Source organism: Dipodomys merriami, unplaced genomic scaffold, assembly GCF_024711535.1.
Source record: "Dipodomys merriami isolate MVZ:Mamm:240054 unplaced genomic scaffold, mDipMer1.0.p SCAF_1, whole genome shotgun sequence".
Lineage (NCBI taxonomy): Eukaryota > Metazoa > Chordata > Mammalia > Rodentia > Heteromyidae > Dipodomys > Dipodomys merriami.
Genome location: NW_027202270.1, coordinates 52930929 through 52953193, shown reverse-complemented (window position 1 = coordinate 52953193; position 22265 = coordinate 52930929). Strand labels below are relative to the sequence as shown.

Here is a 22265-nt window from a genome sequence, read left to right as displayed (position 1 = left end):
ATTTTTCTACATAACGACTTGTGCATCTCATTGTTGCAATGGGTCAACCTGTATCTCTAGTTAAACGATTTGTTTTTTCCCTTCCCCTCCACAAATTATACCAACATCAAATACAGTGAAAGCATGGGTTATACCGTGGGGGAGGGACATACAAAGCAATATAGAAATCATCTTATAAATATGCTAGAAATAATTGCATGAAAGGAAAAAAAAACCAAAAAACATTTGAATACTTATCTTGGGGTTCATTCCCCTAACATCAACTTATCTGAACTTTCCTGCTTGACTCAGAGATATACTAGTTATTGCAAATAAGGGAAACCATTGGACCTATGTTTATTTCCTGGCTTACTTCATTTAATATAATTTTTTCCAAGTCTTTCCACTTCCTAACAAATGGGGCAATGTCCTTCTTTCTGATGGAGGCATAGAATTCCATTGTGTATATATACCACATTTTCTTGATCCATTCATCTACTGAAGGACATCTGGGTTGGTTCCATATGTTAGCTATGGTAAATAATACTGCAATAAACATAGTTGTGCTGGTAGCTTTAGTATGGTCTTATTTGTGATCATTTGGGCAAATGTCCAAAAGTGGGATTGCTGGGTCATAGGGGAGTTCTATGTGGAGTCTTTTGAGGAACCTCCATACAGCTTTCCAAAGTGGTTCAACAAGTTTTTGACTTTTAAGACTTGTTGGTAGGTAGAGGTAGACAACAGTGACTCAGTTTTGCAGGAGTAGACGGTGTTCCTGCAGTACATAATAAAGCTACAATCCAAATATTATATATATTTCCATAATATCTAATAATATACACATAACACTTGATTCTCTATTTTTTGTCAGGGTGGATTAAAAATTTTCTGTAGTTTATGTGAGACAAAAGTTAAATATTTGACAGCTATTTCCCTAGATGATCATTGAAACTTTTACTACATTAGAAAGGAGCTAATTTGGCAGGGGGGAGGGTGTAGTATAGTCATGGATATGGGAGGGCAGGGATGTTAGGGGAAAAACAAAAGAGGAGGCAACAATGCTTGATAAGAAATGTACTTGTTACCTTGCGCATGTAATTGAAACCCCTCTGTACAGTATTGTTACAATAAAAAAACATTAAAGATAAAAAATAAAAAAAATTTTAAAGAGAAAGGAGCTAATTTCATTGCAATTTGATTGTTCAAGATAACTTGAGAAACCAGTGAGTTTTTCAAATTTTTATTTATTTATTAGCCATTCTTCAAAGTATTCAACCACTCATTCAACATATATACATTTTTATGCATTTACCATGTGTCTGGTACATGGTATGAATGAAAAATGAACAAGGAGGGGAATAATAATAATAATAATAATAATAATAATAATAATAATAATAATAATAATAATAAAGCAAAGCTGAAACACCTGTGCAGAAAACAAACACATTTTCAATGTTAAAGGCTGGAACAAAATCTACCAAGCAAACGGCCCTCATAAACAGGTGGGAGTTGCAATCCTAATATCAGATAAAATAGACTTCAAATTAAAATTCGTGAGAAGAGATAAAGAAGGTCGCTACATACTAATTAAAGGATCTCTCCTTCAGGAGGATATTACAATTCTAAATATCTATTCGCCAAACAATGGAGCACCCAAATTTATCAAAGAAACACTATGTTCCCTCAAATCCCATATAGATCCAAAGACATTAATTGTTGGGGATTTTAACATACCACTCTCCCCACTAGATAGATCAACTCGGCAAAAACTCAACAGAGAAACCGCAGATCTAAACAGCTGCATAGATCAACTAGACTTAACAGATATTTACCGAACATTTCACCCAGCAGCATCAGAATACACGTTCTTCTCAGCAGCACATGGAACGTTTTCTAAAATAGACCACATTTTAGGCCACAAAGCAAACTTGTCTAAATTCAGAAACATTGAGGTTATACCTTGCATCCTGTCTGACCACAAGGGAATAAAATTAGAACTCAACACCAAAAGCCACCAAAGAAAGTCCGGTATCACATGGAGGCTGAACAACACACTGCTGAATCATGAGTGGGTCATGGAAGAGATTAGAAAGGAAATTCAAATCTTCATGCTATTCAACAAAAATGAACACACAAATTACCAGCTCCTCTGGGACACAGCAAAGGCAGTACTCAGAGGCAAGTTTATAGCTCTGAGCTCCTACATCAACAAATTGGAGAGATCGGAAACTAACAATTTAATGACACATCTAAACCTCCTTGAAAAAGAGCAGCAAGATAAACCCCAATCCAGTAGACGGAAAGAAATAATCCAAATTAAATCAGAATTAAATGAATTAGAATCCAAAAAAACTATAGAAAGAATCAACAAAACAAAGAGTTGGTTCTTTGAAAAACTTAACAAAATGGACAGACCCTTAGCAAACCTTATCAGAAAAATGAGAGAACACACCCAAATAAATAAACTCAGAGATGAGAATGGAAACATCACCACGGAAACAACCAAGATTCAGAACATTATAAGGGAATACTTCTCAAAACTTTATGCTAATAAGTTTGAGAACTTGACAGAAATGGACCTTTTCCTAGCAAATATTGACATGCCAAAACTAAACCAAGAAGAGTTAAGCCAGCTTAACAGGCCCATATCAAGCATTGAAATAGAAACAGCAATAAGAGACCTCCCAGCTAAGAAAAGTCCAGGACCAGATGGTTTTACAGCAGAATTTTACAAGGCCTTCAAAGCAGAGCTCACACCAATACTCCTCCAACTCTTCAATGAAATTGAAAGAGAAAGCTCACTACCGAACACATTCTATGAAGCCATCATAACCCTCATCCCAAAACCAGGCAGGGACTCATCAAAGAAAGAGAACTATAGACCCATTTCTTTGATGAACATTGATGCAAAACTTCTCAACAAAATTTTGGCCAATCGACTTCAACAATTCATCCAAAAAATCATACACCATGATCAAACAGGATTCATTTCAGGGATGCAAAGCTGGTTCAATATACGCAAATCAATTAATATTATTCATCACATCAACAGGAACAAGAATAAGAACCACATGGTTATCTCAATAGATGCAGAAAAAGCATTCGACAAGATCCAACACCCCTATATGATGAAGGTTTTGGAAAAATTAGGAATCCATGGAACATTCCTCAATACAATAAAGGCTGTATATGACAAACCTACGGCCAGCATTATACTCAATGGTGAAAAACTAAAGCCATTTCCTCTTAACTCAGGAACAAGACAAGGATGCCCACTCTCTCCACTTCTCTTCAATCTAGTATTAGAATGCCTAGCTACAGCAATAAGACAAGATGCAGACATAAAGGGGATCCAAATAGGGAAAGAAGAAATAAAACTCTCCCTCTTTGCAGATGACATGATCTTGTATTTAAAGAATCCCATAGACTCCACTCCCAAATTACTCAAGCTGATTCAAAACTTTGGCAAAGTAGCAGGTTATAAAATTAACCCCCAAAAATCAATGGCTTTTCTGTATGCCAACAATGAGAAAAGTGTGGCTGAAATTAGGAAAGCAACTCCATTTATAATAGCCCCACAAAAAATAAAATACCTAGGAATTAACTTAACTAAAGAAGTGAAGGACCTCTATGATGAAAACTTTAAAATCTTGAAAAAGGAAATCAACACCGAACTTAAAAAATGGCAAAACCTCCCATGCTCCTGGATTGGCAAGATTAACATCGTGAAAATGGCAATACTTCCCAAGGCTATCTACAAATTCAACGCGATACCTATCAAAATTCCACCCTCATTCTTCAAGGAAATAGAAGAGGCAATCCAAAAATTCATATGGAACAATAAAAGACCACGAATAGCAAAAACACTCCTCAACAGAAAGAACACTGCTGGAGGAATAGCAATACCAAATTTCAAACTCTACTATAAAGCCATAGTAATCAAAACAGCTTGGTATTGGCATAAGAACAGACCTCAGGACCAATGGAATAGAATTGAAAACCCAGAAATGAACCTACAGACCTATAGCCATCTAATCTTCGATAAGGAAGCTAAAACAATAGAATGGAAGAAAGACAACCTCTTCAGTAAATGGTGCTGGCAAAATTGGTTAACTACATGTAGAAAACTTAAGCTAGATCCTTATATATCACCCTGCACCAGAATCAACTCCAAATGGATCAAAGACCTTGAACTCAAAGCAGACACTCTGAAAACATTACAGGATGGAATAGGAGAAACCCTAGGTCTCCTTGGCTCAGGCCCAAATTTTCTGAATAGAGACCCGGAAACACAACAAATCAAAGAAAGGTTGGACAAATGTGATTGCATAAGGTTGCAGAGCTTCTGCAGGGCAAATGACATAGCTAGCAAGATCAATAGAAAGCCCACGGATTGGGAGAAGATCTTTACTAGCCATACAACGGACAAGGGTCTCATATCTAAAATATACTTGGAACTCAAAAAATTAAACCACCCAACAACAAATCCTCAAAGAAACAACTGCCCAATAAATAAGTGGGCGAAAGACTTAAAGAGAAGCTTCTCTGAAGAAGAAAGAAGGATGGCCAATAGACACATGAAGAAATGTTCAACATCCCTAGCCATAAAAGAAATGCAAATCAAAACAACATTGAGATATCACCTCACTCCAGTTAGAACGACAAAAATCAAGAACTCTAACAACAACAGATGCTGGAGGGGATGTGGATAGAAGGGAACCTTACTTCATTGTTGGTGGGAATGTAAACTTGTTCAACCACTTTGGAAAGCAGTATGGAGGTTCCTCAAAAGACTTCACATAGATCTCCCCTATGATCCAGCAATCCCACTTTTGGGCATTTACCCAAATGTTTACAAACAAGACCACACTAAAGCTACCAGCACAACTATGTTTATTGCAGCATTATTTACCATAGCTAAGATATGGAACCAACCCAGATGCCCCTCAGTAGATGAATGGATCAAGAAAATGTGGTATATATACACAATGGAATTCTATGCCTCCATCAGAAAGAATGACATTGCCCCATTTGTTAGGAAATGGAAAGGTTTGGAAAAAATTATATTAAGTGAAGTAAGCCAGGCCCAAAGAAACATAGGTCCCATGGTTTCCCTTATTTGCAATATCTAGTATAGGTATGAGTCAAGCAGAAAAGGTCAGATAATGTGATGTTAGAAAAATGAACCCTTAAATATGTATTTTAATGTTTTCGTTTCTTTCATGCATGTCTTCTAACGCATTTATAAGATTATTTCTTTGTTGCTTTGTATGTCCCTCCCCCACAGTGTAACCCCTGCTTTCACTATATTTGATGTCAGTATAACATGTGGAGGAGATGGGGACAAACAAGTCATTTAAGGATTCAGGTGGACCTGTTGCAACAATGAGAAGTACAAAATGTCATGTCAAAGCAAGCTTTACAATGTCGGTGTGGGGGGCGAGGGGGGTATGATTGGGTGGGGGGGAGGGGGGAGGCTGGGAAGGGAGGTGAAGGGTAAACAAAGGAGGAGGCTGCAATGCTTGGTAAGAAATGTATGCATTATCCTGCCCATGTAATTGTAACCCCTCTGTACAGTATGTTCTCAAATAAAATAAAATAAAATTAAAAAAAAAAAGAAAAATGAACAAGGAGGGGAATAATAATAATAATAATAATAATAATAATAATAATAAAGCAAAGCTGAAACAACTGTGCAGTTGATACGATTATTTTGTTAGAGCTATTCCATATTTTGCCTTTGTTTTGTGTTAAATGGCTTCTTGAATAATGATTTGCATACCATAAATTCATCATTTTCACGAATTACAGCTCGGGCTGGGAAGGTGGCTCAGTGGTAGAGCGCTTGCCTTGAGCTGAAGAGCTGAGGGACAGCACCCAGGCCCAGCGTTCAGGCGCCATGACTGGACCCCCCCCCCAAAAAAGAATTAAAGCTCATTACTTTTTAGTATAATTATAGAAGTATGCACCTATCACCACCTTCCAATATTGGCATACTTCTATCATTATGAAACGTTATTTCTAGCCCCAGGCTTAGGCAACCACTGATCTACTTTCTATCCTATAGAAGTGAATTTACTGGATATTTCATGATAATGGGATCATACAGACCATTGTCAAAATGGTAGAGTAAAAAAGCTCCGGGACAGTGCCCTGGCCCTGAGTCAAGCCCCATGACCTCCACCTCCAACAACAACAACAACAACAACAATAACAACAACAACACACACACACACACATACATTGTGATGTAATATATATCTGAGTTCTTTAGAGTGTTAGGGCAGACCTCTGTAAGGAGGTCTTTTTTTTTTTTTTTTGCCAGGTGTGGGGCCTGAACTCTGGGCCTGGGCACTGTCCCTCAGCTCTTCAGCTCAAGGCTAGTGCTCTACCATTGAGCCACAGTACCACTTCCAGCTTTTTCTGCTATGTGGTGCTGAGGAATCGAACCCAGGTCCTCATGCATGCAAGGCAAGCACTTTACCACTGAGTCACCTTCCCAGCCCCCTGTAAGGAGGTCTTAAGCTTAAGAGCCAGGATCAAGAAAATGTGGTATATATACACAATAGAATTCTATGCCTCCATCAGAGAGAATGACAGTGCCCCATTTGTTAGGAAATGGAAAAGCTTGGAAAAAATTATATTAAGTCAAGTAAGCCAGGCCCAAAGAAACAGGTCCCATGATTTCCCTTATTTGCAATAACTAGTATATGTCTGAGATAAGCAGAAATGGTCAGATAAGTTGATGTTACGCAAAATGAACCCCAAGATAAGGACTCAAATGGTTTTTCTTTCTTGGTATTGTTTCTAAGATATTTATAAGATGATTTCTTTGTTGCTTTGTGTGTTTCTCCCCCTCGGCATAACCCCTGTTTTCACTGTATTTGATGTTGGTATAATTTGTGGAGGGGAAGGGAAAAAACAAAATTGTTTAACTAAGGATACAGGTGGACCCATTGCAACAATGAGAAGTACAAGACTTTATGTTGAAAAACTTTACAACTTTGGTGGGGGGGGGCATGCGGGGGGAGTATGGGAAGGGATGGGAAGGGGAAACAAAGGAGGCAACCATGCTTGATAAGAAATGTACTCATTACCTTGCTCATGTAATTGTAACCCCTCTGTACAGTATTTTCACAATAAAAAATAATTAAAAAAATAAAAATCCAGGGAAATACAAGTTTGGCATAGGGTAAAAAATGAAGCTAGTAGCAAAGCCCCAAATCTAGAACTAAGTCTGTTTTTGACCTCATCATTGTACTTGCTCTATATATAGTACCTGATTATTTAAACTATGAACTCTATTCAGTGCCTTTTCCTTTCCATTCCTGCCCACCCCTTTCAGTTAAAAAGACACTCGTCCATTTCTGCCTTTGGAAATCTTATCCTTAGTAGGTAAAACTAGTTTCTACTTTCTTCATGGAATTTTCCTGAATCATCTCAGGTAGAACTGAGTTTCCCTTCTCAATTTCTGTAGCACTTTTCTTTCTGTTTTTGGGGGCTGTGTACATAGTCTTAAACCCTCAATAAGTAGCAGTTTTGGAACTTATTGTAGTATGCTCTTTTTGGTATTTACTTTCTACTATATCCTCATTGCCTATAACAGTGACTGGAATGAAGTAGAACATCAGTAACTATTGTTTTGCTGAATGGTTAAATTTATTTGTATATATTTCTCTCTGAAATAAGATATTTTGATATAGCCAATATATTTGATATAGCCAATAGTCATTTTGATGTCTATAAACTGTAAAAAAATCTTTTCTTAATGTTTTAAGCAAGCTGAATTATACCCTCACACTTATTGTATCTTGAGCCTTGTTTCCAGACAACTGTTTTAATATCTGTGGTGCAGAGTTCTTTGGTATTATGAATTTTTTTCTTTTTCTTTTTTTTTTTTGGGGGGTCCGGTCGTGGGGCCTGAACTCTGGGCCTGGGCGCTGTCCCTCAGCTCTTCAGCTCAAGGCTAGCGCTCTACCACTTGAGCCACAGCGCCACTTCTGGCTTTTTTTCTTTTTTCTTATTTGGTGCTGAGGAATCGAACCCAGGGCCTCAGGCATGGAAGGCAAGCGCTCTACCACTGAGTCACTTTCCCAGCCCCTATGAATTTTTTTTCAATAAAATGAAAGTTACCTTCTTTCAGAATGTAATTTAGCAACAACTTATTTAATTTTAGTTTAAAAGCATAGCAGTCATTGTCTTAGTGCTCCAAATATAACACTTTTTTGTCCCCTCAAAATATGGTTTGTCAGTTCCTGTACTGGCATAATTGGAGAGCCTGTGAAATGTACTGAATCGTAGGCCCCATTTCAGACTTAAAAAACCAGGATGTGTATTTTAGCAGCATTCTTTGGTGAGATGCACAGAGCACTGGTTATATGCTTTGACGGCACAGAATTGTTACAATAAAGAAGTATTTGTTCAGTGGATATATTCTGTCCAAGCCAAATCATTCATTTAAAATTACTTCAAATAGAAACTTAAGCAATCATGAAAGACTAGTCCATTTACTGGGTAAAGTAGTTCTATGAAGGGCATAACCTACTGACTGTCAAGATTTTGAGTGTGCTATGTAAATATCTCATAACTGTCAAGATGTCTGAAGTATAGTAACTTTAGCATAGGGAAGTGGTGATTGCAGTGGGGCTGGCTTTGGAATAAGAATATCTCAGCATTATTATTTATGTTCTTTATTACCTGCAGAAAGAACACTTAACTTCCCTGAACTTCAGTTTTCCCATCAAAATACCCTCATTATGTTTCTAGACTTAGCCAGTCTGTGACAATAAAATGAACTGACACTTCTTTTAATGGTTCTTTTAGTCAAGAATCTTTTGATTGTAAGAGACAGAAATCCAGATTAAGCTAGCATAAGGAAAAGAATTATTTTCTTTAGCAACCAAACCTCAGGGAATGCTGGCTTGTATATGTATCTTCAGTATAATTATTGATGATCATCATGTTTCTTTTTGGTTGTTTTCTATAATTTAAACTCATTCTCTTCCAAGCTTCTTTCCTGGTGCACACAGTCCTTCCTTAAATTTCTTCCACTAGAGAGGATGGAGACCATGTCTGTTTTAAAGGCCCACAGATACTGATTGGCACATATTGAATCACATGCTCATTCCTAGGCCAGAAACCTTACTGTAAGTTTGACCTCAGCCAATTTACCCTTCTTCTGGGATATTTTACAGAAAGAAAAGAGTAACTTTTGTAACAAGCAGAGCAATAGAGTACCCCAGTGTGATATGGAAAACATTGACTATGAACTTCATTCCCATAGATAGAAGAGCTATTCCTTCCCCCCCCACCCCCCACACACACTAATTTTGGTCACTGGATTAATGTGTGAGACAACTAAAGGAATTTTTGTGTGTTCTATTAATCTGTTGGTTCTTTGTGACTTCTCCCATTTATCTGTACTCTGAGTCATTGCCCTTCTAGAGATACATTGGTGAAGAGAGATATTCTTACAGCTCTGCAAGGAAATTTTCTTTGTATGATTTGCTATTATGTGACATCAAATAGAAGTACAACTCAATCTCTTCAAAGAGAAATCTACCGGGATCTTGGTGCCAGAGTCCTAAATTTTCATTTCAAAGAAAATCTTTTTCATGCCCTATTTAATTCCTGCTCTGGGATGACTGACAGAAATCTTTTAGGGGAATTCTCATTCACTACAGGTTTGATCTGGTTTTCCTTATTCTGATAAGAAAAATGAAATATTTAATGTATTTAATGTCTGGTATATTATCATAAATAATAGCATGTGGTTAGCATGAATAAATATGTGGGCAATCTTGTTGTAGAAAGAGACAGGTTAAAGATTCATCAAGTTATTATTTGAATAGCTACATTTTCCCATTATTCTCTCAAAATAAAGTCTTACTCTTAAGGATATCAGATTAAAGGAACCATTTAGGTATAATTTTGTTAAAACAAATATTCCCAAATGAAGTTTTTGTTCACCAGACATGTCATAAAGTTAGTATCATTTCATTTGAAATATAAAATAGATAACACACATGAAGTATGCAAAAGTATGATTGCTATAAAAGAATGCAAATCAAAATATAATTGAGATTCAATTTTGTTCTGTTGACAGTTTGGTTACCATCATGAAATCAACAAATGCTGGTGAGATTGTCAAGGGAAAAGGTCACTTATATACTGTTGGTGGAAATCAGGTTCCTTAAAAAACTAAAGACACAAATACTGAATGATCTTACTATAGCACTTTTGGGCATATATCTAAATAATGTAAGTCAACATACAGACAAGAGCAATACACATTCATGTTTATAGCAGCGCTATTCACAAGAGATGAACCATGGAATCAGCACTGTTCCCATCAAACAATGATGGATAAAGAAAATGTGGCATTTGTGTACGTCAGAGTACTATTTGACCATAAAGAAGAATAGAATTATGTCAGGAAAATATATAGAACTAGAGATCATCATGTTAAATGAAACAAACCAGACAAATATCATGTTCTTTTTCGTATGCAGAAATTAGTCCTGAGAATGAATGACAGAGCTAGAGGCCTGGCTCAGCAGTCAAACACATGCCTAACACACACTAGACCCTGAGTTCAAGCTCCAGTACTAGAAAAGAACAAGAATATAAAACAGTTTCTGTTTGGGGGTGAGTACCACTGAGATGGTGAAAGGTGTATGTGTGTAATATAGTTGAAGTATACATGTTGATGTAATAGAACAATAAGACAGGTGGAAATTATTTCAAAAAGAGGGAGGAGAGAAATGGGCTAGTGAAGCACTTTGAATTTATGATTGGGTACATTATATGCGTATATGAAAATATTACAGTGAAACTCTTGAACAATCAACACATGCTGAAAAGGAAGTAAAATAGTAAAATAAATTTGTATAGATGAGCTGTTAATTTTTAAATTAAATTTTAGTTAAGCATTTGGCATGATGACAGACCTGGCATAATTAGGAACAAAATAAACCTAGTCCATACTGTCATGGGACATAGATCCTAGTGGAATTTTTTGAATGACTCTCCAAATCAATGCCTTTTTCATTCCGGTGGAAATAAAAAACAATACAAATCTTCCATGTCCGTATGAAGAGAGCACATTGTTGTTAGCCCTGGTGTCCTGACCTGACTTTGGGTATTATATTTAGTTTACCATAATGGTTCATTCATTCATTCAGCTGAATAGAATTCTTTGCTTCCTGTCTCCAGCAGGTCTATGTCTACCAGACCACAGGAACTACAATATCATGGTGAGAGAACTGATACCATGATACAGTTTAAAAATATTTGTGAACTTCTTATGTAATCAGGCATTTTAATAAAGGAAATAGCAGTTATTTATTGCTGATCAAATCACTAAATTCTTTCCCCAGTGACTGATCTACCTTCCCCTTTGACAAAAAAAGATCTGCAGCTTATTTTACACATGTTCTTGTAAATGGAGGCATTATTGTTACACGGTTGTAATATATATTGAATGAATCAACTAAACTTTATTCCTTTCTAACTTGCTACTCACAGGAAAGGAAGAAAAAGGAAAGACTTGGAAGGATATGGTGAAATAACTAATGGCATCTTGAATAGTTCACCAAGTGAACAACTTTTCATTGAGGCACTTTTCTTTCTTTTCTTTTGTTTTCATGGTGCTGGGGTTTGAACTCAGGGCCTCACATTTACTAGACAAATGCTCTGGAACTTGAACTACATTCCTGGTTCTCAGCCTAATTCTTTCTTCAGCTCTGATTCTAATTCTTTTCTCTTCTTTTCCAACCTTCTGGAGTGTAATTGTCCATATGCCAATCTCTTTCCTCTTTAAATTCTCTCTACTACATCATTGACCTGCACTTGTGAAATTCCCCCAATGACTTAATTATTGCTAAATATAAGTCCCACTCTCACAATTCAGCTGTCTTGGTTAGTGGAAATGCCATTTTTCATCTCTTTCTTTCTGTTATATACCATAATCCTCTGCAAATACTTTCATAACTCTCTACCTGTGAAAACACATTTGTTTCTTCTCCCACTTTTTCTCTTTTTCTGGAAAAACTGTTTCATCCAAATAGAATCCTTGTTTTTCACCTCATTGTCCTCAGGTATTTCCTCAAATATCACCTCAGTAAGCTTTTTTTTTTTTTTGGGACTGTAACACTGGAAATCCAGACACCCAATTCTCCTATTATGCTTGGTGTTTCTTCAAAGCATTCACTATTCAAAGCATTCATATTCTATGTTTTACTCATCTATCTGTTTATTTTTTGCCCTATTTTTCTTTCTCTGTACCAGTAGTTTTCAATGCTTTATTCCTCTCTAGTTCCTAGGATGGAAAATACTAAGTATCTGGCAATGAAAGGTGTGAAAAATGAAAAAAAAATCAAACAATGAAAACGGTTTGTTTTAAGAAGTGTCAAGGTTAAAGAGAGTGCAATAGGATGAATTAGATCAGGGGACAGTGTATACATATATGTGAATGTTATAATAAAATCCCTCTATATAGCCAATAATTTGTTGAAAAGAAGTAATTTTTATTGTAATTAGGAAAGTTTCTCTAATGGGTTAGTAATAGTCTAAATTTGTTTTTAGTAGACTGATTTACTGAAAATAGAATACTTATATATTAAAGTATAGTTTTACAATAAAAGCTACATGTGACCATAATATATACTAATTTTAAAACATTCTTTCCCTAACGTGTAATTACAGTTTTCTAGAAAATTTGAAATAAACCGATAGAGTATTAACAGATTCATACAGATAAAGAAATAAGAACAGACTTTAAGAATATTTCTTGAAATATTTATTGAAATAGGTTTACTGGAAAAATTATTTTAGAATTATATACTTGGACTCAAAACAAATGAAAACAGTATAATGAGTATATCAATGAAAAGTATCAAGGGTGTTAAATATTGGCATTTCTTCAGAGATGTATTCATTGATTTCTCTTAACTCCATATGACTTTTTAAAGAAACATCATTTGCACTTAGAAATATTTCCAGTCCTAACCTGGCCTTTTGCATTCAGACATATTATAGCCACTCTTTTATTCTGAATTACCATTTAATAGATAGTATGATAAGTGCTTCAATTTGTAGTAACTGATTTAATTGTCAGAATCATGCTGCACTAGTTCTTTTATCACTTTAGTTTTAGAGAATTGATACTCCAAGAGTTCAAGAAATGTGCTCAAATTTCACACATATATTAGCTGACATTCCTGATCACAGAGCCTATCGCTCCCTCCCTCCCTTCCTTCCTTCCTTCCTTCCTCCCTCCCTCCCTTCCTTCCTCCTCCTTCCTTCCTTCCTTCCTTCCTTCCTTCCTTCCTTCCTTCCTTCCTTCCTTCCTTTCTTCCTTTCTTTCTTTCTTTCTTTCTTTCTTTCTTTCTTTCTTTCTTTCTTTCTTTCTTTCTTTCTTTCTTTCTTTCTTTCTTTCTTTCTTTCTTGTTGCTGAATTGAACTCAAAGTCTTGCAAGTTAGACATACACTCTAACACATGGAAAGTCTGTTTTCATTCACTGTTATTTTATTCTTCTCCTTCTTTTTTCTTCTTAGGGGTGGCAGGGTGGTAGTACTGGGCCTTAAACTCATGGCCTTTGTGTTCTACTACTTGAGATACATTCCAGTCCATTTTGCTTTACTTTGCTTTATTTATTTAAATTTATTTATTTATCTTGGGATGGTCTCAGAGAGTGATCCTCTTACTTGTTCCTTCTGCATAGCTGGGGTTACAGGCCTGTACCAATATACCTAGCTGGTTAACTTGCACTCATGAAGAAGCACAATGAAAATTCTTGGAGGGTTTGCTCTATTTTATTATCTTTATAGTCTTAACATCTTGTTTATCTTTGTATTATCTATTTATTTAGCACATGGTGTACCTGTTAACTCATTAACTCCAAATGAATGAATGAATGAGTGAATGGACATAAAAATAAATACTTCATCTGTACATTTAGTTTTACCAATAAAGGCACCCTTATTAAAAAAACTCAATAGAGGAGAAAAGTAGGAGAAACAGTTGTTTGACCGAACTGGTTATTGTAAAGGCATAATACTGGAAGACTTCTTAATTTTGTTTTTAGATTTATGAATATGTGTCATACTTAGAAACTCTGGAAACTTTTTTTTGTTTGTAATAACCTGTGGAATGGTTTAGAAACTGAGACTTGAAATAGTTGACTTATTTGTTCAAGATTTTCCACCAATTAGTTTTGTGGCTTGAATTTGAACCAGTTGTCAATTTTACCTATTTCAGTATTCTGCAAGTGGAGAATATAGCACTTAGTCCAAGTTTCTTATTTAAGCCATAAAAGCCTCAAGTGAGTTGTCATTTTATCATTTCAAAGCTACTTAGGGACAAGGAATTCCAACCCTGTGCTTTCCCCACTATGAGGAGTGCATGTGGAGCTAAAAGGAAGAGTTAAGCCAGTTTGTATGGACTTGAATCTCAGTCCTGATATTTCCCAAATGGGGGAAAATACCTACATCGTAAGACTATACCTTGATATAATAAGTGCCTATGAAAGTAGCTGCTACATAGTAAGCATTAGATAGATATTACCTATCTCACTTTAAATTAAAATGCCTTCTCGTGCACTGCATTTCTACAGTGTCTGTGTTATAGGCTTGGTCACACTGTATTGCTGTCATTCTTGTGACTTCTCAGTTGTAAGTTTGTGACTTATTGAGATCTTGCCTCAACCAAAGGTCTAAGAATAGTATGTGGCACACATTTGATATGCATATAAAAACGAACTTTTAAAAAGTCTTAAAAATAGTTTCATGTTGACACTAAATCAGAATTAACCTGTGATTTTCATGCATATAGAATAAAGAGAAGAATGAGGAAAGAATGCTATTTGTGTGGCTAATGAAAAACAAACCACCTAGCTCAAGCCACATCATGAAGCAGAATTTCTCACCCTGACATAGTAGTTAGTACCACGGTTATTTTTCTGTTAAGAAGTGGGAGCATGTGCTTCTTCCTCAGTCATTTTGAATGAACTTAAAGAAGCCTGAATGTACAGCAGCATTTGCCTGCACCATTGATGATAGAAATATTCATTTTTGACTTTACTTGACCAAGTATCTATCTCTATATATCTCACATATATAACATGCAACATATATGGTATATATAACATGTATAGTATATAACATATGCTACATAATCTATAATATATAAGCTATATCTATCTATATAGCTATCTATTGGATATGAAGCTCTTTTTTGTGGAAATTAGAATTGGTATAAACATTTCATTTGGCAACCTGAATGAATTAGACAGTTATAGCATAATGCAAAGTGTAAGTGCTTTGGAGCAGATATTCTGGGTTTGAATTCTGACTGCTGCTTATCATTGTGTAAAGTTTAGTGAGCTATTTCATTTCATTGTGCTGAAGATTTTGAATGTATCAGCGGACATAGAATATATATTTTTTAGCGTTAGTATGAGGGGTAAATTGAATAGTTATAAAAACAACTGGCACAATACTTGAAATATTGTTAACACTAAATACTTGGTAAATTTTTGTTGTCAAAGAATAGATGTCATGTTAGTTTATTTAAAATATATACTATATAGTGTTATATGTTGTCTGCTATATTATAATAGGTATTTAGGCCAAGTGTTTTTCTTTCAAGAAAGATGAGGTGCTATGGTTAGAGTGGCAGAAAGCATGTAAATTAAATTTGGGCAAGTGATACATAGGCCAAGTGTATCAGAATTTCTTATTTAAAACACAGAATACCTATACTCACTCTAACTCAATAAACTTGAATCTATTGTAACTGATGTGGGACTTGGTATCAAAAAGTATCTGAGATTATTTCGATGTAAATTTCCCATGGATGAATTTTTTAAAATACTTACCTCTAAGGTACCTGTTTTCCTTGGAAATTGCTAACTGATTATACTATTTCATTATATAAAGTCATTTTTATAAATCTACTCATCTTTCAACAGTGATTTAAATGGAATGGTTCTTAATTTTTTTGTGGGGGGGGTCCGGTCGTAGGGCCTGAACTCTGGGCCTGGGCGCTGTCCCTCAGCTCTTCAGCTCAAGGCTAGTGCTCTACCACTTGAGCCACAGCGCCACTTCCGGCTTTTTTCTTTTTGCTTATGGGGTGCTGAGGAATCGAACCCAGGGCCTCATGCATGCAAGGCAAGTGCTCTACCACTGAGCCACCTTCCCAGCCCTGGTTCTTAATTTTTGAGTATTCAAAGTTATAACATATGTTTTATAGATGGGATTTCAGGGTTTTCTGAATTGCATAAATTATTCTTTTATTATCTTTTCAGTCTGACTTGATAAAAAATGCTTCTGAATACAGTTTAATATTCAATCTAAAGTAATGTTTACAACCAATTCATATATTAGTTTCATCTATGTTCATTTTTCTTCTGTTTTTCCCCCTTTTGTTGTTGTTTATGATTTCTGTACCCTTTGCATTGTATGTAAGTTTATCTGATTTCAGGAGGGGAAGGGGAAGAAAAAAAACTAGAAACAAATACTAAGCTATTCTGGCTTCTGAACTCTATATTGAGTAACAGCAAGTATTTATATTCATACATTATGATTCATAATAATGCTTTCTGCATTTTTATGTATGATACTCCATCTACTAGTAATGTTCTTCTTGCATCTGCTTGACATGCAGATGCATATATGGCAAACCATTTACAGTACTTTTGATTTGATTTCAGATACCATTTCCATTGGGAAATATTCACTGACATCTCCTACCTTCACTCATTTGGATGAGGTATGTTTTTGTTTCTTTTGTATATCTATCACACATGTCTGATTGCTTAACTCCTTTCTACACTGAGAGCTCCTTGAGAGTGGGTGCTTTGCTTTTCCAGTACCTTGCACATGATTGGCCCCATAGAAATTATTTGGTAAACATCCAATAAATGAATAAGTCACTTTTTGTTTGCCTTTTTTGATTTATGAGATCATTGTGTTCCTGAGAAGTGACATTCATCAAAATTAATTTTCTTACCAGAAACAAAAGAGCAAATTTCACTAGATCAATTTATCCTATTATACTGATACTAAAGTAAGACAATTTTTTTTGTTTTTCTGTTCCAAAAGAACTGAAAACATGTCTGCACCAAAATGAGCATATAGATATTCATAGTAGTGTTATTTATAATATTCATAATATTCAAAACTCAAATGTACATTGAGTCAATGGGAAAGCAAAGTGTGGTATATCCTTATGGTGGAATATTATATGTTTTGGATGAAATAGTGAAATGTTGATAAAAGATACAGATAAATCTTGAAAACATCCTAGGTAAAAAAGAAGAGACATAGGTTGTACATTATAGGATAATATTTACATGAAATTCCAAGACTAACCCCAAATATATACTATATGTGCATATATTTATGTATATATATGTGCATGTGTGTGAGCCCGCATGCGCGCATGCGCACACACACACACACACACACACACACACACACACACACACACACACACACACACACACACACACACACACACATAGATTTGTGGTGGCCAGAGGTGGAGACAGGAGAAAATGGTGATAGACTGCTATTTGGGATGATAGAAATATTCAGGAACTAAATACTGGAATAGTTACAAACCCTTGAATATACCAAAACATGACTGAAATTTTTATGTAAAAGGAGCAAATGTTATGGCTGTTTTTAATCTGAACCCAGTTTTTATCATGCATTTAAGTAACTTGCATTTCTTCATTTAATTCTTGGTGTTTAATATCTCAGAAATGGATGATGCAGTAGCAAATGCTATTTTAAGTTTAAGAAGTCTAAATCCACACACTCTGTTTTCAAATAATAACAATATTAAAAGAGTAGATCCAGACTGTTCATATGAAACAGTTCTCAGGCATGGTGGAAAGTAAAAAATTGAGAGTGAAAAAGGGATTTGTGGACATCCTTGAGAAATGGTGGTGTGCTCTTTCTCTATTAGCTAAATCTTGGTTTGCAGATGAAGAGAGAAAGAAAAAAAATGTCAGATAATTCTTCTTTTTTCCTTATGATATTTTCCCTATGACATTTATCATCATTATTGAACAAGGGCAAACTACATAGTAAACACATTATTTTTGTTTATCATTATTTCAGAATGTATAGTAAAATTCACACATGGGACATATGAACAGTGATTATTGTGGTATAAGTTGGTCTAGAAATGATCAGCTAGGAATTATTTTGTCATGAGATTAACTCTATAATAAGTGTGATATTGATTATTTTCAAGTTAGGAATAGAAATGATACATTCAGGACCATTTAGCAAAGACAGTGATAATTAGGCATAAAGGCTGATAATTGGAGAAGTAATAAGTTGAAGCATGCATATCCTTCTTGTTTACATGACAAGAAAGGGAAAATTGGATTTTTTCAACAGAAAAAAAATCCCTTAAGGATTTTAAATCTCTGTAGCAAAGGTGATAAAATGTGATTAAAAGTTAGTAATAATGAATGGACATGGAAAACTCATGTTACATGAAATAATTCAGACTCAGGGAGATAATGGATGCACATTTTCTCTTATATATGGAAGTTAGATCTAAATTATTAACAAATATGGAAACAAATACAGGATCATATGCTTATCTACACAAATAAATTGACTAAAGTATGATATATGCAGGGGAAGATTCCAATGGTATAACTTTTAGTTTTTAGTTTTTGAGCTTATTTTGTGCATACTATTAAATGATTCTTTTTTATTGTCAAGGTGATGTACAGAGGGTTTATAGTTATATAAGTAAGGTAATAAGTACATTTCTTGTCAAACTTGTTACCTACCCCTTCCCTCATTTTTCTCATACTTTCTCTCCCTCCCTACTCCCAAGTTGTATACATCATTTCCAACAAATTGTCTTGTGTATATCGCTGTTGCATTGGTTGTTTGTCTCATCATTCTGTTGTTCCCCTTCCCTACCCTAATTCAGATAAATGTATATACAATAACAGGGTACCAAAATAAAGTACAATGACAACAGGCGATATACCATAGGGTAAGAACATACAAAAGAAACAAAAATAAAAATAATGACAACAAAGATAAACCTCTTGTGCTCATGTCTTTGAATTCATTTTGCTTAGCATCATCTTATATGATCATATGTACATAGCTATTGAGCTAGTCTGCTCATCTGCTAAATTATCCTAGACATGTACTAATTATTGCAAATAAAGCAAACCATGGGACCTATGTTTCTTCAGTTCTGGCTTACTTCACTTAATATGATTTTTTCAGCTCTTCCCATTTTCTTACAAATGGGGCAGTGTCATTCTTTCTGATAGAAGCATAGAATTCCATTGTATATAACTCTTTGAAACGGCTAACAGTTTAACAAAATATTGAACAGGAAACTGAAGCATTTTTTTTTTCAGAGAGGGTAGAGCTCAAGGGGAGGGAGACAGACAAGTGGAGAGAGGAAGGGTGAGTGAATAGTCATAATATTCAAGGTACTTAGATGAAAATGGGACCCGGTAACTTGGGAAGATAGACTGGGGTTGAATAAGTGGGATGGGGGAATGATGGAAAGGGTGGTGCTGATCAACATAAATTTTTCTGACCAGGCACTGGTGGCTCACGCTTGTAATCCTAGCTACTCAGGAGACTGAGATCTGAGAATCTTGGTTCAAAGGCAGGAAAGTCTGTGAGCCTTTCATTTCTAATTAATCACCAGAAAACTGGAAGTGGAGCTGTGGTTTAAAGTGGCAGAGTGCTATCGTTGAGCAAAAGAACTCAGGGATAGCCCAAGCCCAAGTTCAAGACTTACCACGGAAAAAAGAAACTTACATTATTTTTATAAGTTGACATGTTGAATTGAAACTCCTTTCGACAACCACTTAATGATAATAAAAATAGCCAGAGTAATTTTATTTTATACTTTGCTTTTGTACATTTTTAAAAACTTTATCTACTTTGTCAGATATTTTATTTCTTCTCTAAACTGTGCCTTATCTTTAAAAAAAATTTTTTATTGTAAAGATACTGTACAGAGGGGTTATAGTTACATGAGTAAGGTAATGAGTCCATTTTCTATCCAGTATTGTAACCCTCTCCTTTGTTTTTCCCTTACCATCCCTTCCCTCCCTACCTCCTCAACTCTTTCCTCCCCTCCCCCCACCCCAAACTGTAAAGTTTGTTTTCAACATAATGTCTTGTACATCTCATTGTTACAATGGGTCAACCTGTATCCTTATTTCAGCATTTTGTTATTTCCCTTCCCCTCCCCAAATTAGAAAAATGTATATACAAGATGCAGGGTACTGACATCAAATACAGTGACAACAGGGGTTATACCATGGGGGAAGAGCATACAAAAGAAACAAAAAATCACATAGTACATTAAAAACAATAGTGACACAACACCAACTATGTTTATCGCAGCATTAGTTACCATAGCTAAGATATGGAACCAACGCAGATGCCCCTTAGTAGATGAATGGATCAAGAAAATGTGGTATATATAGATATACATTGACTTTGCCCATTTGTTAGGAAATGGAAAGACTTGGAAAAATTTATATTAAGTGAAGCAAGCCAGGCCCAAAGAAATATAGGTCCCATGGTTTCCCTTATTTGCAATAATTAGTATATGTATAGGACAAGCAGAAAAGGTCAAAAGCTATGTACATGTGACCATATAAGATGATGTTAAGCAAAATGAACCCCAAGACAGGGACACAAGTGGTTTTTTCTTTCTTACTATTGTTTTTAACATACTTATAATGCACTATGTGATTCTTTTGTTTCTTTTGTATGTTCTTCCCCCATGGTATAACCCCTGTTGTGACTGTATTTGATGTCGGTACCCTGCATCTTGTACATACATTTTTCTAATTTGGGGAGGGGAAGGGAAATAAGAAAATGCTGAAACAAGGACACAGGTTGACCCATTGTAACAATGAGATGTACAAGATACTATGTTGAAAATGAACTTTACAACCTGGGGGAGGGGGAGTGGAGATTTGGGGAAGTAGGGAGGGAAGAGATAGTAGGGGAAAAACAAAGGAGGAGGTAACAATGCTCAATAGCAAATGTACTCATCTTACTCATGTAATTGTAACCCCTCTGTACACTAATTTTACAATAAAATATAAAAATTAAATAATAAGCAAAAAACAAACAAAAAAACAGTGACAACGATAAAACTTCTTGTGTCCCTATCTAGGATTTCATTTCATTTAACGTCATCTTATGTGGTCTTATATACATAGCTTTTGACCTTTTCTGCTTATCTGGTATGTCTTACTTGTTTTTACGTGGTTACTACTTGCATGGCAAGTACTCAAGTTTTTACTGAATTGAGTTAAATTGGCTTATGATGTTGTTTTAGCCCTCTGCTTAGGAAGTAGTCCATGCAGTTTCCCTTGAGAAAATGGGGGCAAAAAAGTAAAAATCAGGTTCTCACAATTGGGAAAAGCAGTCATAATCTAAGCAAAGTGAGAATTGGAAGACTCCTTAAACCTGAACATTTGCTCAATATTATAATAGGTTCCCTAATTACTTTTTTTTCATGTATTTTTTTCCCTGATAGTTGTTGGCTAGAATCACTACCAGGTTGGTGCCCCCAAAAATCTGTTAAATATGATTTGCCACTTTTACACTACAGTATTTCTCAAGTGGGTCTTTTATTGCATGCTAAGTTTCTAGAATGGGCACCCTTACTTTTTTTATGGTGTTCAATAGAATTATTAATTTTTTTTGTTGGTGTGGGGGCTGGACTCTGGGCCTGGGTGCTGTCCCTCAGCTCTTCAGCTCAAGGCTAGCGCCCTACCACTTGAGCCACAGTGCGACAGTGCTGAGAAATCAAACCCAGGGCCTCATGCATGCAAGGCAAGCACTCTACTATTGAGCCAACTTCCCAGGCCCTTTTAATTTTTTGTATCTCTTGATTTGGTCAACTTCAACTAAAACTTTTGAAGTATCTTCCAAATTTGTCCCAAAGGACAAAGACAAAGAGGGATAAAATATAAGTAAATGATACAAATTTTGCTGTGATACATTTTCACAGGAAAAACAATAATTTTTGTGAAATAGTAATCTTGAACACTTAATATTGCCAGTAACACTGTAATAATGCCCAGAATATATTTTGAAAAATCACTGCCAACTTAATGTTCAGTGTTTTATATTAACAAAAGGTCAAAACAAAGGACTTTGAGACCTAATTCAGAAATTCAATAGTGAAAAAAAAAAAAACAGGACTAAAAACTATTTAAATCTTTCTTTTCCTACCAGAGTTGGTAGAACCT

The 22265-nt window shown here is 35.3% G+C and overlaps 1 protein-coding gene across 2 annotated transcripts in view; it reads left to right on the top strand.

Moving 5' to 3' along the window:
- Positions 1 to 22265, top strand: part of Slc4a10 (solute carrier family 4 member 10) — a 446328-nt gene that overhangs the window by 128060 nt on the left and 296003 nt on the right. For both annotated transcript variants that reach the window (XM_070021992.1, XM_070021977.1), the window contains one exon: positions 16695 to 16753. In XM_070021992.1, coding sequence (XP_069878093.1) covers positions 16695 to 16753 — 59 coding nt within the window. The remainder of the gene's footprint in view (positions 1 to 16694; positions 16754 to 22265) is intronic.